Source organism: Megascapheus bottae, chromosome 11, assembly GCF_031878675.1.
Source record: "Megascapheus bottae isolate mThoBot1 chromosome 11, mThoBot2.hap1, whole genome shotgun sequence".
Taxonomy (NCBI): Eukaryota; Metazoa; Chordata; class Mammalia; order Rodentia; family Geomyidae; genus Megascapheus; species Megascapheus bottae.
This window is the reverse complement of record NC_143519.1, coordinates 7071926-7090795: the sequence shown is the minus strand read 5'-3', so window position 1 is coordinate 7090795 and position 18870 is coordinate 7071926. Positions and strand designations below refer to the sequence as shown.

Sequence of the window (18870 nt, the reverse complement as noted above, 5' to 3'; positions counted from 1 at the left end):
TTTATTATCTAGACTCTTTAACCTACATTCCAGGCAACCATGTAACTGCTTTGTTAGTCTTAATTACTTTGTGTAATTCCTCAGACTTTTTTTTTCCACTTAGCACAATGATTTTGACATTCATCGTGTGTATGTGTGTGTGTCTCTGTGTCTGTGTCTGTGTCTGTGTAGTTTCCTATTGTCATGTAAGTATAGTAGTTTATTCTTTTACTTGCTTATAGGTATTGATTGTTTCAAAATTGTATGTGAATCTTGGTATTGAAATAGGTTTTTGTTTATCTAGGCCAATAGCTAAGAGTTCTGATCCCATATACCAAAAGCACATTGGCACATCGATTCTTTTTTTCTTTTGCCAGTCCTGGAGTTTGAACTCAGGGTTGTCCTTGGACTTTCTCAAGGCTAGTGCAGTACCACTTGAGCCACAGTACCACTTCCAGCTTTTTCTGTTATGTGGTACCAAGGAATTGAACCTGGGTCTTCGTGCATGCTAGACAAGCACTAGGGCCAAACTCCTGGCCCCCGCCCATTGATTCTTTCAACACAGGTTGGTGGTTTGCCTCCTCTGTCCCCCGCAGAGGTGGGAGCTGCAGGAGTCCCTCCTCTGACTTTGCCCAGCATCCTTGGTCGTCCTTAGGATGGTCACTCTCATGGTTGGTGGCTAGGAGGGACTGTTTTTTGAGGGAAAACTTAACACTAAAATTTTGCTTTGCTTTTAACTGGAAAAGAGTACATGAAAAGTAGAAATACTGGGCATGTGTTTTCTTGCATATCAACAGTTGGTGTCCAAAGCAACTTTGTGAAAGGCCTACTTTGAAGGGCCCTGGAGCTCTGCTTCTCTACTTCCACAAAATAAGGCTGCATTGTCGTTTCTCATTGTACTTGTATCGCTTGCTTGTTTGTTTTTGATATTAGTAAGATATTTCTCTATACTCATTCCTTAAGAGACTTTTCCACTTGGAAAAAAATGCTCTACCTGTTTAAATCGCAAGTTGGATACTTAATGAATTATGAGATAATACATAGATATTGGTAGCACCACCTAGGTAAAAAATTAGAACATTACAGAGCCCACATCATGCTCTTGTTCTTCATAACCTTATTCCCTTAGTAAGTCAGCTAATTAACTGTGCTCTAATTTCTATTACTGTGTTACTTTTTACCATATGCTGTTATTTGTGTATCTCAGAAATGATTAAATAGTAGGCAATTTCACAGGATTCAGCCTATACATACACATACATACACATACATGCATGTGAGTGTGTGTGTGTGTGTATATATATATATATACACACACACACACACTCACACACACACATACATACACCTGTATAACCTGTATATGTATTCATTGGTATTTTCCACATATAAATGAAATTACTCAACATTTTTGTATGGAACTTTACTTCAATCTTATTTTTGTTTCATTTTATAATACATAGAAACAACTCATATTTATAACTCCAGTGATCAGTTTGTGAATTGATATACCATATATACATTTAGTATTAGTGGATTTTGAATTAGACAAATCATGCTCCAGGATATTTTGGTGGATAGCTTGTTACATACACGTGCACATATTTCTTGGTGTGTAGCTCACATTGGAATCCTTAGTTCAATAGTTATGTCTATGGTGCACTTTTATTCTCACCAGCAGCTGTGATAAACAAACCTGTTGACGCTTGGTATTGTCAGTCTTTAAACTCTTAGTTCTCCAGAAAGTGTAGAGGAATCTCATTATGGCTTTTAATTTGCAATTCCCCAGATAATTAATTAAAGAAATGAACATCATTTCATAGGTTTATCTGCTGTGTGCATATAGCTTCTTTTATGAAATACTTTTAATTAAGCAGCTGCATGTATGAGTACAGTGCATCTTGATCACTGTCACGCCTGAGTCTTGGCTTGTATTTTGCTCTCCATGAGCTGAATAGAATCCAGAGTAGCAGAAAGTGTATGTAATCAAATAAGTTTTATCTTTGTGAATCATGATACTGTCTTTAAGATTAAGTAGATCAGGTTGTATTTTTATTTTGCTGTGTCTATAAATCAGGATTAATGTGCAGGTTGAATTGATTGGTTTCTCCCTCCTCTCCTTCACCCCATATACATGTCCTGCCTCTAGGTGCTCATGGTACACATGTAGCCAGCATAGCGGCTGGACATTTTCCAGAAGAGCCTGAACGGAATGGAGTGGCTCCTGGTGCCCAGATCCTTTCCATCAAGATCGGTGATACACGGCTTAGCACTATGGAGACGGGCACGGGCCTTATCAGAGCTGTGAGTATTTGTATGTTATTGATGTAGGTGTAGATTAGTCATTGATAGCGTGAAAGGTTATTCAACTATATTCGGTATATGGGAACTTTGCTTATAACATATATATAATAAAATCATTTTAAGATTTTTTTTCTTTAAAATTATCAGGAAAATTATTTGTGTAAAATTTTTTATAGTTTTATCTATCATATATATCATAAAATCATTTTAGGATTATTTTTCTTTAAAATTATCAGGAAAATTATTTGTGTAGAATTTTAAGTTTTATCCATCGTTGCTAGTAAAATCACTTAACAAGCAATTTTGAGATACTTTTGAAAAGATGTCTCAGCCATCTCTCTTATCAGCTAAAAGATATTTAAAACTTCACAGATATTCTGTACTTCATTTTTCTAATGTGACCTTAATGATTTTAAAGCCCCTGTCTCTTTCCTCCCCTAATCCTACTTCGTTCTAGAAATACTAGCTGTATTTTTTTAATTGACTACTTTTCTGTGTATCTCCTTCTACCCCTTCTGTTTTTATTTATCATGATATGCCTAGAAGCCATTTTTAAATGAGAATATGCTTGGTTAAGAAACTTTAATGGCCAGGCACTGGTGGCACACGCCTATAATCCTAGCTACACAGGAGGCTGAGATACGAGGATCATAGTTTGAAGCCAGCTTAGCAGGGAAGTTCATGAGACTTACCTTCAATAAACTACTCAGAAAAAGCCAGAAGTGGAGCTGTGGCTCAAGTGGTGGAGTGCTAGCTTTGAGCAAAAGAAGCTCAATAACAGTACTGAGGCCTAAGTTCAAGTCCCAGAACTGTCAAAAATAAAGCAAGCAAAACTTTACTAATCTACTTCTAGAAATTTCTGCCTAAAATAGACTCTTCATCTTTTTAATAGATGATAGAAGTTATAAATCATAAATGTGATCTTGTCAACTACAGCTATGGAGAAGCAACTCACTGGCCAAATTCTGGGTGAGTGTTTTGATAGTTGATGAAGATCATTGGATGTTTTAAGTAAGTAAATGCCACAGTCAAAAAACAACAGTTACGTGCTTAACGATGTGTTTCCTAAACCTCGTGTCCTTTGATGTAGTACCGGTCATTGGTCATGTCTGGAATCACAGAACTGCACTCTTCTGTGGCCGGAGCCGTTCTGAGCCGTGTGGGTTGTGGTTTTTGTTTTGCATTGTTTGTGTTTGCTCTGACTTCACTGTATGCCCCTTTCTTTGTTAGCCAGTATAGATCTGTTGAACGGTGGTTGTCTGTTCTTAACCATCATCCCGCGGATACCTGTAACCTTCCTCAGTAACGCTTACCTGACAGACGAGGATTGTCCAACTCGTGTTCCCTTACCCTCAGCTGCCCTGCACATTGGTTGTGTGTCTTCACCCCTCCACTCCATTCACTCACTGTGCATCCCCATTCACACATCCTTCTTCCCCCTTTCTGTGCTGTCAGTAGTTTCTTGTACATTCAGTGTTGTGGCCTTGGTCTGATGTAATCTTTAACTTTTCTTCGTTGTAAAGGACTATTTAAAATTTCCTGTTTCAGAGCAACTACTTTCTGATCATCTCTCCCTCCCAAGGCATTACACTATACCAGTCATCTGGTTTCTAAAACTATAAAGTCTTTTAAAAATGAAAATTTTACAGGATTATAGGCATACTTTCCTGTTATTAAATCACGTTGACTTTCCATAGTTGCTATGGGTTCTTGTGATATCACTCTACTGCACTCAAAGTGTGTACCCATGATTACCCTCTCTACTGTAGACTTGCCTCTTCTCTTGCTTTATGATTTTTTTGTCATCCCAATGTATTTTTTTCCTACTCTTTTGTGAGATTGAACCTGGGGCCTCCTTGTGTGTGCAAGACAAATGCTCTGCTATTTAAGCCACATCCCCTCCCCTTTTGAGCTAGGTCTCCCTACCTTTTTACCTGGGCTGGCTTAAACTTCAGATTCTCTTGCCTATGACTTGGAAGTAGCATATTTCTTGTTTTCCTTGCCCCTGACCATACTAGCTATTCCTAGCCAGAAGTAGATGTAGGCCTCCCTTGAGAAGTTTTCTTTCCTGAATATAGTAAAGTGGAGACTAGAAATAAAAGCATTTTTTGCCCCACTATCTAGCCACTTCTGAAATTTTAGTAATTTGCAATATATTTTCCAAAATACAGTTTTGCATTCAGCCTTTATCTCTTCCTTCCATGCACTAAAACCCAGCTATGGTATGTTATTTCAGTGGGCTGTATCAAGTTTCACTGTAAACAGACCTGCCTGCATATTTAAGTACAATTTTGGTACTGTGTGTATGTGTGTGTATCTAAATATATACGTACTATACAAAACAAACACACATACGTACACATGCTTTAAGAATAGACTAGTGTTAGAGTCCTCGGCTAGCATGCACAAAGACCTGGGATCGATTCCTTGGTACCACATACATAGCAAAAAGCTGGAAATGGTTCTGTGGCTCATGTGGTAGAGTGCTAGCCTTGAGAAACCCCAAGGACAGTGCTCAGGCTCTAAGTTCAAGCTCCAGGACTGGCAAAAGGAAAAAAAAAAGGAAGGAAGGAAGGTACTGTGTGTAGGTGCGTGTATCTAAATATATATGTATTATACAAGACAAACACGCGTACATACACATGCTTTAAGAATAGAGGCAGATGCCAGGCATGGTGGCTCACACCTGAAATTCTAGCTACTCAGGAGGCTGAGATCTGAGGATCCTGGTTCAAAGCCAGCCCAGGCTCTAAAGAACATGAGACTCTTATCTCGAATTAATCACTAGAAAATGGGAAGTGGGGTTGTGGCTCAGGGATAGGGCTATAGCCTTAAGCTGAGGAACTCAGGAACAATGCCCAGGACCAGGGGTAAGACAGTAGCCTTGAGCTGAAGAGCTCAGGGACAGCACCTAGTCGCAGAGTTCAAGCCCCATGACCCACAAACAAACAGAATAGAGACAGAGCATGTATAATTTTAGAAAGCTTATTGTTTTCAAAGCATACTCCCCTACTTAAAGCTATTGTTTTGGTTCTGCAATTTAGAACCCACATTGTAATATATAGTATTTTAATTGATGCAAGTCCTGTGGCTTGAACTCAGGTCCTGAATGCTATCCCTGAGGGGTTTTTGTTGTTTTGTTTTTGTTGTTGTTTTTTGTTTTTCCGCTCAAGGCTAACACTCAACTACTTGAGCTATAGCTCCACTTCCAACTTCTTAGAAGTTCACTGGTGGTAAAAGTCTCACAGACTTTCCAGCCAGGCCTGGCTTTGAACTGAGATCCTTAGATCTCAGCCACCTAAATAGCTAGGATTACCAAGCACGTACCGTTAGCACCCAATTATAATTTGTTTTTGCTGTAAATTTTTAAAATGGGACAGTTCCGTTTACTCAAGGAGGTTGTTCTTTTTCAGGAGAATATGTGAAATAATCAATGAGGCAGTATGGAAGCATAATATAATTTATGTTTCCAGTGCTGGAAACAATGGTCCTTGCCTGTCCACAGTTGGTTGTCCAGGTGGAACCACATCGAGTGTGATAGGTAAGTTTCCTGTTTTGAGAAATAAAGGGTTTACAAAACAGAACAGGCAAATGGTAGGCTTAGGCCAGCAGGATTGCAAGAGAAGCAATGCCTATTAATCAAATTTTAGTTGTCTATCTCCCATACTGAAGACACTGTTGACCTTAATGTGTCCCCTGGAAGTAGCTTTTATAGAACTTACTACAATTTAAAGACTGAAATATGTGGTTTAATAGAAATAAACGTGCATATTATTTAATCCACATAATAATCCTACAAGTTATTTTAATGGCCAAAAGCAGCATTTAATACAGTGTACATTTTTATTGTTTCCTTTTCAGTTTTTAGCTTTCTATCTTGCAAGACAGTGAATTGTGTAGATATTAAGCCAATCACATGAAAATAGTAAATTAATTTCATTTAGAAAATTAGAGTATACTGGATAAATTTTGCTTTGTTAACAATAAACCTGTCCCACAGGTGTTGGTGCTTATGTTTCTCCTGATATGATGGTTGCAGAGTATTCACTGAGAGAGAAATTACCTGCAAATCAATATACGTGGTCTTCAAGAGGCCCAAGGTAGGTGATGGGCTCATAGCATATATTTAACTTTGCATAATTGATAAATAATAAGCCTTGTTTTAAATAATTTTGATATTTGATCATTGATAAACACTCTAAGCTTTTGTGGTTTATAAAATTGCCATGGCTGACTACAAGTGTCTATGGTTTAGAATTTAGAACTACTTTGAACATTTTGGGCGAAACCCAAAAGTAAGCAAGTTTTGACTTATAACTGATATGTTTTAGTTTTCTGTCACCCGCTGATTCCTAGAACTAATTGTCTTTCCCAAGAAGTATATTAAGTCCTACTTTTTATAATACCTCATTATGATATCAGTAAGTGTGGGAACCCAGAAAAAAACAAACCATTTTTTTGATGTTAGTTTAGAAGCGGAATAGGCTTTGAATTTAGTGCAACAAGTATGTTATTGCCTGAAGTAGTCGAGGCAAAAACAGTTTGTGATGTGAGTTGAGAATGCCAGTGCAGCGTATACAGGTTTGCAGAATGGAGCTTTCATGGAGGAGATGGTATTCTAGTCAACCTTGAAGGATTGACAGAGGCCGAGAGAGAAGGTTCTTCTGTATGGTGCAGATTTCTTTTTCCCCTTTTGGTGAGTCACGGGGCTTGAACTCTGGGCCTGGGCGCTGTCTGTAAGCTCTTCAGCTCAAGGCCTACCCCTTGAGCCACAGTACCACTTCTGGTTTTCTAGTGTGTAATTGGAGATAAGCATCTCATGGACTTTAGTGCCCAGGCTGGCTTTGAACCGTGATCCTCAGATCTCAGCCTCCTGAATAGATAGGATTACAGGCATGAGCCACTGCACCTGGCTGAGAAGCAAATTCTAATGAAAAACTGAGTTAAGATGCTAAACTAATGTAGTAGTTTAGGGAGGAAATAGCTAGTACCGGTGTATTTGAACCATAAATAGTGGGATATATTGAAAAATAAGGTTAGAAAATTGATTGGGATTGTATCAAATCTGATAATGTTAAATTCCTTAAGTTACAGGTATACTTCTAGTCTTTTCTAGGTAATCTCTTTTTATTAAATAATTTATAACATTGATTTTTCATCATATTTCAAATGACATTTAACAAACAAGTATTCAAGAAGGGAATCTATATATAATCACTGGCACTTAGATTTTAGAACATAATTAAAATTAGACTGAGGTTTATATGTCATAGATACGTATTCATCTATGTAATAAAGCATTATGTCTATGTAGTTGTGTTTATATTTCCAGTACCATGTCCATAGCATTGGGTATGCAAATATTGAGTCCTCCCTCTTGTAATGTGTGGATCTAATAGCCATATGTTAAGGATACCATGCACCTTTTGTTCCTTTGGTCTTGACTTGTCTCACTCAACATGATTCGCTCTAGATTCATCCACTTCCCTGCAAATGCCATTCTGTTGGCTATGTAGAATTCCATTGTGCATATATATATATATATATATATATCACATTTTTTGTATCCATTCATCTGCAGTAGGGCATCTGGATTGTTTCCATCACCTGGCTGTTGTGAATAGTGCAGAGATGAACATAGCCGAGCAGGTGTCTTTATCATATCCTAGATTATGATGTTCAGGATAGATGCCAGGAGTAGTTTGGTGGAATTGTAGAGAAGGTCTATTTTCAGTTCTTTAAGAATCCTCCACACTGCTTTCCAGAGTGGCTGAACTTGCTTACAATCCCACCCAACAGTGCAGTAGGGTTCCTTTTTCTCCACAACCCCATCAGCATCTGTCATTGTCTGAATTCAAAATCTTGGCCATTCTTATTGGAGTAAAGTGGTATCTTAGGATTGTTTTTATTTGCATTTCCTTTTGACCACAGATGATGAACATTTTTTCATACGCTTTTCTGCCATTTTAACCTCTTCTTTTGATAAGACTCTTTAGTTCCCTTGCCCATGTAGTGATTGGTTTGTTGGGTTTGGGCGGGGGAGATTAGTTTCTTGAGTTCCCCGTAAATACTGGATATTAAGCATTTGTCTGATGTATTCTTGGTAAATATCTTTTTCTGGTTGGTTGGCTGTCTTTCTACTTTAGTAGCTATGCTTTTATCTGTGCAGAAACTTTTTATTTTTAGGTAGTCCCATTTATCGAGTCTCTCTCTAATCTGTTATGACCCTGGGATTCTGTTCAGGAATCTTTTACCTGTGCCTATGAGTTTCAGTGTCTCTCCAACTCTATCGTGTAGCAGTTTCAAGGTTTCTGGTCTGACATTGAGGTCTTTGATCTATTTTGAGTTAATGCTTGTGTATGGTGAAAGGTTAGGGTCAATTTTTAGTTTTCTGCATGTGGCTGCCCAGTTTTGCCAGCACCAATAATTGAATAGGCTGTGTTTGTTCCACTGTATATCTTTGGCTCTTTTGTCAAATACAAGTTGACTATAGGTATGTAGTTCTATTTCTGGATCTTCTATTCTGTTCCATTGATCTTCTGGTCTATTTTTGTGCCAATACCATGCTGCTTTTGTTATTATGGCTCTATAGTAGAGTTTGAAATCTGGAATTGTAATACCACCTGCATTGCTCTTTTTGCCTAGAATTGTTTTGGCTATTGTATTATTTTATTGTATTATTGTATTATTTTCTTGTTCCATATGAACCTTTGGATTATATCTTCTATTTCAGTAAGAATGTCATTGGGATTTTGAAGGGTATAGCATTAAATTTGTGTATCAATTTTGGCAATATGGCATTTTCACTGTATTGGTTCTCCCTATCCATGAGCATGGGATGTCTTTCCATTTCCTGGTGTTCTAGGTAATCTCTTTAAGAAGCAAACTCAATTTATCATTTTGCTACAAAGTTATATGTATAGTTCACTGACAAACTAATATTTGTCACTGGAAACTGTCAGGCTTTGTGTCTTCTGTGATCAGAAAGCTTTGTCTCATACCTTCATACACTATCCTGGTTGCTACAACTGGTATTTTAATTATTAGAATTGAAGAACAACAGTAGTTTGTGTTTTATGTTCAGCTCATAAAGATGTTAAATTATTAAATGGGTTACTTGTAAAATTGATTTTGAAATGTTAAATTTCATGTTTTAGTCATTATAAAAAGCAACGTATGCCAGGTGCTGGCTAATGACTGTAATCCTAGCTACTCAGGTGGTTGAGATCTGAGGATCATTGTTTGACGTCAACCTGGGGTAGAAAAGTCTGAGATACTTACTCTAGTTAACCATTCAAAAACTAGGAGTTGAGCTATGGCTCAAAATAGTAGAGCACTAGTCCTGAGCAAAAGAGCTCAGAGACAGTGCTCAGGTCCTAAGTTCAAGCCCACAACTGATAAAAAAAAAATTTTTTTTAACTTAACAAAAATCCAATTTGAAATATACTACTGTATAGATGTAATGTAATTATTAGAATATAAAAGAGGACTTATTGCTGAACCCTGCATATATACTCTTTGGTAACCAATACTCCTCTGTTGGTGTTGAACTTATTCAGTATCGACTTTCATTTCCTGATGTCTTCAAGTGTGACAAACCTCTTTTTTTTTTTTTTTTTGATTTTTTTTGACAAACCTCTTAAAGGTGTTACCAGTAGTGTTTACATGAAAGAGGTTGAGATTATATTGTGTATGGTAATTTAAAACAAAGATATCATAGTGTTTAATATTTTAATGAAACATTTCGTTAAAATCATTTTTAGAATATTGATTTAATCATTTGAGAAATACTTTATGATTAGCTATTTTGCAAGGTAGTGAAAGATTAATTAAGAGCAATAGCAGTTAAAATTCATGAGTCTTTGTAGTTACTTTTTCCAGTTATATACCCAGAACTCATTGTAAGCATTGGTAGAGAAGTAGGAAATACAAACAAGAAAGTCAAAGTCAGCTGGATGCTGCTGGTTCACACCTGTAATCCCATCTCTTGGGAAGCCAAAATGCAAAGAATTGTGGCCTGAGGTCAGAGGGCAGTATAGTTTACTAGACTCTAGCTCCAAAATCACCGGCAAGGAAAGAGGGCTAAAGGCTTGGCTGAAGGGGTAGAGTAGCAGCCTAGCAACCATGAAGCCCTGAATTCAAACCCAAGTACCACCCACCTCCTCCTCCCCCATCCCCAAAATGAGGGAGCCTGGCCGGCAATATGGCACCCTCCGCACTGCTCCATCTCTTCTCGCAGCTGCTGGCGCCCACCTGGCTCCCAAGAGGCTCACCCTCATGGTCCAAGTTCTACGTGTGCGAGAGCCCAACTGGCCCAAGGTCGTGCTGACCCTCACCACCATGGGCTTCCTGTCGTACAAACTCAGCACACAACATCATGAAGATGTTTTAGAGTATAAAAGAAAAAATGGATTAGAATAAACTTTAGAAATGCAAATGTGGTATTCCACATGACTATAGCAGTCCTTCTGGATTCCCCATCTACTGAGTTGTAAATGTAAGAGGAGCAGTTACATACGAATATGTATCAAGTCAGTATCATTAAATGAAAGAAATAAAAATACTTGTTTATTCCTCAAAAATAAAATGAACAAAGTAAAAGTCACCCCGAGTCTCATCTAGGATTTGTATGCATGGGTGACACTTTAATGAACATCTTTTCAGTCATTTTCCTTTGAGAAGGATGTTCAGTGCAGATTGTACTGTTGGCACACTGCTGTTCGCTGATATTTAACCTATTTTAAGATATTCACTGAAAGGGGTAATGTTGGCCTCTTTCAAATAGAAGATGCATACATTGCTTTCGGTTCTCTGAAAAAATGTAAAATGCATTTTCTCAACTGTTCCTAGTCAGGAATGCAAATACTAGACAGCTGGGGGAAAATAATAAAGGAAGAAAGAATCCAAGAGCCTCTAGGGAATGGCATGCCATTATGGTTACTACTTTCCTTGGGACAGAGGAAAGAGCTTGTGTTGAATGACCATGTGATCATGGACTCCAAGGGCTTGAACTCCAAACCTTGCTCAGCCAAATCCCTCAGCTGGAGGTCTGATTAGATTTCAGATGTCCAGTATGGCAGCCACAGATCCTAAGAGGTCAGTCCCAATGGGTTTTTTTGTAAGCTTTAGTATCTTGTTAAATAAAATCCATTATTGAAATTAGCTACTTGTTAGCTTGTTTTTTTAAATGTGGCTTTCAGAAAATTTATAATTATATATAAGGCTCACATTATGTTTCTTTTGTATAGTGCTAAATTAGAATTTAAACAAAGTGAAAAACTCATTTAGGTAAAAGTGTGTGTATCAAAAAGAAGCTCATGGGCAGTTCAAGCCCCAGTACTGGCGAAAAACATAGAAAGAAAGAAAGAAAAAGAAATATACCTTGATTTCTTGGCCTATTACATGTAAATTCAATACAACCCAAGTACAGATTTTGTCTTCTTGTTTTGTTTTGTTTGGCAGTGCTAATGAGTTAACGCCTCCAGCACTGTTTCTTCTTGGTTAATTTAGGATAGGGTCTTATTTCCTCTCTGGGGAAACACCTGAGCCAAAATCTCTTAAACTTCTCATTGAAAAAGACCTAGTGACATTTTCTGCCAAGGTTTGCCATTGACCTTGCTCCTGTTCTCAGCCTCCCAGCTAGCTTGCACTGCAGGGAGAGGCATCAGCACCTGGTATGGAAAAATTCCACCTAGAATGGAAAAACGAATGTACTATGATGGGAAATGGCTGTGCTGGGTAATTCTTCCTTCTGTCCCACCATTGGTACCCCATACTATTACCCTTGTCATTAGTTTTAGTGACTACAATTAGCCCATACTGTTGCACTGTAATAGTGGCCTTTTTCAGAATGCTCGTGTATATGTGTCTTTCACTGACCGACTCAAACCTCCTTGGCTTTGTGTTTAGTGCTGACGGGGCTCTTGGTGTGAGCATCAGTGCGCCAGGAGGAGCCATTGCTTCCGTTCCTAACTGGACATTGAGGGGCACGCAGCTAATGAATGGGACATCCATGTCTTCCCCCAATGCATGTGGAGGCATTGCTCTGATACTCTCAGGTGAGAAGACTGCTCATTTCTCTCTTGCCTTACTCCTGGATATCTTGGGGTTAGAGCATGTTGGGAAACTGTTACTGTCCTGAGGACAGAGTAAAGTTAAAGGATGTGATAATGGTAACTTGAGTATGGGCTCGTTTATGTGGCAATTATAGTTACTGCCTATGTATATTGTTAATAATTATTAAACAGGATTTTAATAGCCATGTGAAGTTTATATTACAATTAGGGTCAACAAACAAAACAATTTTTAAATGTCTGTAATACAGGTTATAAGATGATAAATGCTATGGCACAAAATGAAGAAAGAGAGGTGAGATTTATAGCTGGGTGTTGTCAGGGTCACCCATGAATTCTCCTGAGGGGTAGTCTGGCTGTAGGACCTAGGACCTCAGAAGTATCTTAGCTGTTGCTACCTTCTTCATTCATTCTTTCTCTGACCACTCACTGTAGCTAATGCCCACTTCATGTGTTTCATCCACACTTGGTACTAAAAGGGTAACAAGCAGCCAGGAATTACATTGAATTGCCTGTTGTAAACTCATCAATGTTAGATCATTTGCTGGATTCAATCAGAGGTCCTAGGATGGATCCTGATGTCTTCAATGCCCGCCCTCCCCCTTTTCTGGTCCTCTTCAAGCTCACCAAATTTGTCTAGGTCTCTTCTCTCTTTGGGCAAACTCCCAAGTATTCTGTAAGTCCCAGCTTGTCTGCTAGTTCGTCCACTAGGCCTTCATCTCTTGATAAAGTTGATCACTTCCTCAGTTTGCTCCCACAGCCTCATGATGTTTCCATGTATGCATTACTTGCTTACTGCAGTGTCATAAGCATTCAATGTTTGATGCTCTGGAAAGGACACAAATGTTGTACTACTTATGCTTCATCTCAGCAACTGTCATCACTCAAACCTGACCAGTTGGGCTCCTGAACATCTGAACCTGGCCACATGTTAGAATCTTATGGGAAGCTTTTAATAAATAACACCTACTGATTTGTAATTGATGTGTCATAAGACTTGTACTTTTTGCCTGAGTTTGATGGTGCTTATAACATGCAAACCATGTCCTGCTGATAATGTGCTTGATCAGCAATGCTTTAAGGAGAATGTTACTCAGATGCATTTGTGTATAGTTTGTGTATATGCATATGCTTGACACCGGTGCATGGGCTCTGCAAACTAATGTGCAGTATATGCAGTGATGTATTTGAATGAAGCCTTTGTATGATGCAAGCAATTTGAATACGACTATTTGGACAGTTTTTAAGAAAAATATGTTTTTAAAAAACCAGTGTTGAGGGGCCGGGAGTTTGGCCTAATGGTAAAATGCTTGCATAGCATAAGTGAAGACCGGGGTTCGATTGCTCGGTACCACATTCACAGAAAAAAACTGGAAGTGGTGCTGAGGCTCAAGTGGTAGAGCTCTAACCTTGAGAAAGCCCAAGGACAGTGCTCAGGCCCTGAGCTCAAGCCCTGGACTGGCCAAAAAAAAAAAGTGTTAACATATGACATGAAAACCAGAGAGGACACATGTCATCATCGTGCTGGAGAATGAAAGATTTCAAGTAGTAAGCTCACTAACATTAATTTTCTTGCTTTTGTTTTTTATTTTAGGTCTGAAAGCTAATAATGTTGAATATACAGTTCATTCAGTCAGAAGAGCTCTAGAAAACACTGCAATAAAGGCTGACAATATTGAAGTATTTGCCCAAGGACATGGTATTATTCAGGTATTATTATCCACATGAGAAACTTTTTGTAAACACCAAGTTTGTAGAGACAAATTTAGTAATACTGAAAAGAACCATGGAGTACATGTAGAGGTTGGAATTCCAAAGCAGAGAAGTGAATGAACGAAGAGCAGGATAGAAGGTTTTTTCAGTGTAATTAGATTGGCAGTTTGCTTAAAATGTGCAGTTGTTGGGTATCATTGGAAAGGTGAATATAGAAAGTCACTTCTTCTGTTTTGGTACAGCTGAAATCAAATGGTTATGTAATTTGCAATAAAAACTTTCTTGACCCAAATATTTGTATGTTTATAAATATGTAGATATACTTATATTCCTTTAGGTGGATAAGGCCTATGACTACCTCGTTCAGAATACATCATTTGCAAATAGATTAGGTTTTACTGTGACTGTTGGAAATAACCGTGGCATCTACCTCCGAGACCCTGTGCAAGTGGCTGCACCTTCAGATCATGGCGTTGGCATTGAGCCTGCATTTCCAGAGAACACAGGTAAGTGGTAGTCTGGCGATAAGTAAAATTCCCATTGCTGGTTCACAAGAGCAGTACATAGTAGAGGAATACTATTTGAAAACTTGTAAGCTTAAGAGAAATACTAAGGCAATTGGGTCCTAGTACTGTGGCAGTTCAGCTGGCATCTCAGTGGCAGTGGAAGGCAGTAGATGGACTAGGTATTCAGTGGCCCACAGGTCTAGATGCCTGGTAATGGAATTTCAAGTTCTTTTTCTTTATCTTGTGTCATGGATAGAGCAGCTTTGAGATGAGAGTGGGCGGTAGAAGCAGGCAAAGATGGCTACAGTTGAGTTAGATACAGATCAATACTGCATAGTTGACAATATTTCAGCGGATGTTAATCTCTGTATGTGGTACTGTATCATATCCGTTGATACTCTAGCACACAGCGGTGTTTGGTGAACGTATGAATAAGTCTAATAAGTATACTCAAATACAAGGAAGATTCTGTGACTTGAGACAAGCTGTGGTTTTTTGTTGTTGTTTTTTTAATAACTGACCAGACTAATCGCTAAATTGTCATTATAGAAAATAGAACTTGGAGGAAAGGGGAAAAATTGCTCATTTTAATTTTTGGTCTTTTTAATACCAGAAAACTCTGAAAAAATATCCCTTCAGCTTCATTTAGCCTTAACTTCAAATTCATCTTGGGTTCAGTGTCCAAGCCATTTGGAACTCATGAATCAATGTAGACACATAAATATTCGTGTGGATCCCAGGGGCTTACGAGAAGGATTACATTATACAGAGGTATTGTCATAGCTTCATTTTTCATTTCTTTCCTTTTTAAAATGTTAAGAAGGGGCCGGGAGTGTAGCCTAGTGGTAGAGTGCTTGCCTAGCATGCACGAAGACCTGGGTTTGATTCCTCAATACCACATACATAGAAAAAAGCTGGAAGTGGAAGTGGTGCTGTGGGTCAAGTAGTAGAGCTCTAGCCTTGAGAAAATCCAAGGACAGTGCCCAGTCCCTGAATTTCAGCCCCAGGACTGGCAAAAACAAAAGCAAAAACCTTAAGAGTTCAGAGTAAACAGTTGCAGGTGTGTTTTCAGTGTATTGCTTTCTGGTGAAGAAACAAGTTTATCTGCATCCATTGAAACAGCTGAATACTTTAAGGATGTCTGAAATGTAGATATTCTCCTATAAAGGAATCCTGGGAAAGAAGCAGAACTGGAAAGCTTTTTCACTGAAGTCTCTAATTTGTCAGTTATTCAGTTCAACTAAACTGAACCTGAAATTATCTTTACGGTCCAGGAGTTTGGCCTAGTGGTAGAGTGCTTACTAGCATACAGAAAGCCCTAGGTTAAATTCTTTGGTTATCACATACAGAGAAAATGCCAGAAGTGGTGCTGTGGCTCAAGTGGTAGAGCATTAGCCTTGAGAAAGACCCTGAGTTCAAACCCCAAAACTATCTCCCCCCCCCAAAAAAAAATATCTTTAATAGTCATATGAAAACATTTGTTAAACATATGCTGATGGATATGTATATAGAGGATAGTATAGTAGTATCTCTACCTGAAAAGTTGTCTGTAATACTAGTTTGAGCTAGTCTTCTGTTGAAAAAAATTACAATATAATGAATTTTTACTTGAAATCTCATTTTACTCCAGGGATTGTGGTACATGAATTTGCTTGGGCTTTTTACTGTTAAGTATGTCAGGAAAATTGGTATCAACTTCAGCTTAAGTTTTAAGATAGGATTAATTTATTCTGTATGCACAGACACACACACATACACATATACATACACATTTATCTCCTATTTTACAAGTTTGTTTGTGGCTATTGAGACTCACCTTTGTTTCTTTAAGGTATGTGGCTATGATATAGCATCCCCTAATGCTGGTCCGCTGTTCAGAGTTCCCATCACTGCAGTTATAGCAGAAAAGTAAGTGAGAACTTTCACAGTTTCTTGGTATATTTGTTAGTTTATGGCTGTTTAGATGTCCTCTCCTCTCTCCTCCGTCATCTCTTTGTGATATGTGACAGCTCTTCTTCATCCTTTTCTATTGCTGTCTGAGTTACTGTCCCTAAGTTAATGGTTTCTGTTGAGTGCTCAGGTAAATTAGCTTGTGACACATCTCATCCCACAAGGTGTGTACAGGAAGGCTATTACATTGTTTACAATAGCATGCACAAGGACAAATTACGCAATTAAATTCTTAGTCATGTATTTGATGGGAATTTAAAGTCAGTATATAACACTTTCAATAAACAGCTAATCCTGTTATCACAGGAAGCTTTCCCAGCCTACTTTTGAGTGAACCAAGCAATCTTTATCTGTTCCCTAACACTTTCTTTCTTCCCACAACTTTCTCTCCAAAGACATTGTATTAAATATCAGGGATGGTTTTTCTCTCCCTACTAGTTTGTCTAGGACAAAGGATAACTCTTGTTAAATTTCTGGTTTTGAAACAATACCTTTTGTATAGTACATACTTGTTAAATGTTTGTCTTGGTAACGCTAACATATGCTTGGCTATTCTACTGGGTTCTTTGATTTCTTCTAAAAGTAATTTTTCTTTACTTAAGGCTGCAGGAGATATTAATACCAATTTTGTGCATAGGTGTAAAACAGTATTAGCGAGGCCGGAAGTTTGGTGTAGCGGTAGAGTGGTTGCCTAGCATGCACGAAGACCCAGGTTCGATTCTTTAGTATCTGGGAATCATCAGTCAAATCAGAAAATTCTGTTATAGAGTTTCTTCAGAAGGAAAGAGAGAGTGTGTTTTGAGTAATTTTTTTTATAAACTATTTTAAAAAAGATAAGTAGAAAAAACCCATCTGTACTCTATACAATTGTGTGTGTCTGCTGACGTTTCGTAAATAATATCTAATATTATGCTTATTGTTTGTAAATAGCCTTTAATAGGTTCCAGTGTTTTTTGTTTTTGTTTTTTTGCCAGTTCTAGGCTTGAATTCAGGGACTGAGCACTGTCCTTGGGATTTTCTGAAGGCTGGAGCTCTACCACTTGAGCCTCAGCACCATTTCCAGCTTTTTTCTATGTATATGGTACCAAGGAATCGAACCCGGGTCTTTGTGCATGCCAGGCAAGCACTCTACCACTAGGCCAAACTCCTGGCCCCAGTGTTTCTTTTTTTTTTTGATCGTGAGGCTTAAACTCTGGGTCTGGGTGCTGTCTCTAAGCTCTTTAGCTTAAGGCTATCACTCATTTGAGCCACAGCACCACTTCCGGTTTTTTGGTGGTTAATTGGAGATGAGAGTCTCAAGGACTTTCATGCCCGGGCTGGCTTTGAACTGTGATCCTCAGATTTTGGCTTTCTGAGTAGCTAGGATTACAGATGTCAGCCACCAGCACTGGGCTTCCAGTGTTTATTTCTAATTAACTCTTACAGTACTGGGTAAGATCAAACGTGTCAGTGGGGTCATCATATAAGTACACAGAGCTATTCTACGAGTATCATCTTTAATAACTGATTGGTTAATTTTCAGAGTGAGCGAGTCATCACATTATGATGTGGTCTTCACAGATGTGCACTTTAAACCTGGTCAGATTCGAAGGCATTTTGTTGAGGTTCCTGAAGGTGCAACATGGGCTGGTAAGAAAGATTTCTGTCTGGACCACTTACTCTTATATACATTCTACAGACAGGAAGTGAATGTAAATTCATAGCCACATGACTGACTGCTTGTAGGGGTCACGGTCACTGTCCAGCGCTGTTTACAGGTCACCTCATCACAGTCCCACAGAGTAGACATGTGCCATTACTGAAAACTGTCTCAGATATGCCCTAGATATGAAAGGGTATTTGTTTATTTTTGTCATTTTGGTTTATTTCTGTTTTTTAAAAACACCTTTCCTGTACTAGAGGGTCCCACATTTACTAGGCAAGTGCTTGATCACTGCTCCAGTCATTTTGCTTTAAGGTATTTTTGTTTGTTTTTCAGAATAGGTATCCCATCACCTCTCTCCCCCGCCTCCCCCCACAAGCTCTGAGCTGTGGTCCTGCTGCCTTTGCCTCCACAGCAGTTGGGGACCACATGCGTGTGCTTCCACACCCAGGATGTTTTTGAGAGTGTTTTGTTAGCTGGCCTCAAGCCATGATCCTCCTTTTCCTACCTCCCAAGTATAAGTGGGGTTTATACAGGGTCAGATTAGAAAGTATTACAGATGGTTTATCTTTCAACATTGGATTTTGTGTTTTTGATAGTGGATTGGGTTTTAAGAGATGTGTGCCTTTCTGAGGGTACTTTTGTAGATAAACTTGCCTCAAAGTGATTTTGACCTACATCCCACTCTGCCTCACGGTGAGTC

General features: G+C 38.5%; 1 protein-coding gene and 1 pseudogene across 2 annotated transcripts in view; both read left to right on the top strand.

Annotated features, from left to right (window-relative positions):
- The window catches only part of Tpp2 (tripeptidyl peptidase 2), a 65468-nt gene that overhangs the window by 24501 nt on the left and 22097 nt on the right, over positions 1-18870 (top strand). For both annotated transcript variants that reach the window (XM_090341908.1, XM_090341907.1), the window contains exons 7-16: positions 2129-2283; positions 3176-3252; positions 5697-5824; positions 6284-6383; positions 12193-12341; positions 13951-14066; positions 14407-14575; positions 15189-15346; positions 16407-16483; positions 18048-18154. In XM_090341908.1, the coding sequence (XP_090198034.1) occupies positions 2129-2283; positions 3176-3252; positions 5697-5824; positions 6284-6383; positions 12193-12341; positions 13951-14066; positions 14407-14575; positions 15189-15346; positions 16407-16483; positions 18048-18154 (1236 nt within the window). The remainder of the gene's footprint in view (positions 1-2128; positions 2284-3175; positions 3253-5696; positions 5825-6283; positions 6384-12192; positions 12342-13950; positions 14067-14406; positions 14576-15188; positions 15347-16406; positions 16484-18047; positions 18155-18870) is intronic.
- LOC150056711 (NADH dehydrogenase [ubiquinone] 1 subunit C1, mitochondrial pseudogene) lies at positions 10470-10784 on the top strand (annotated as a pseudogene).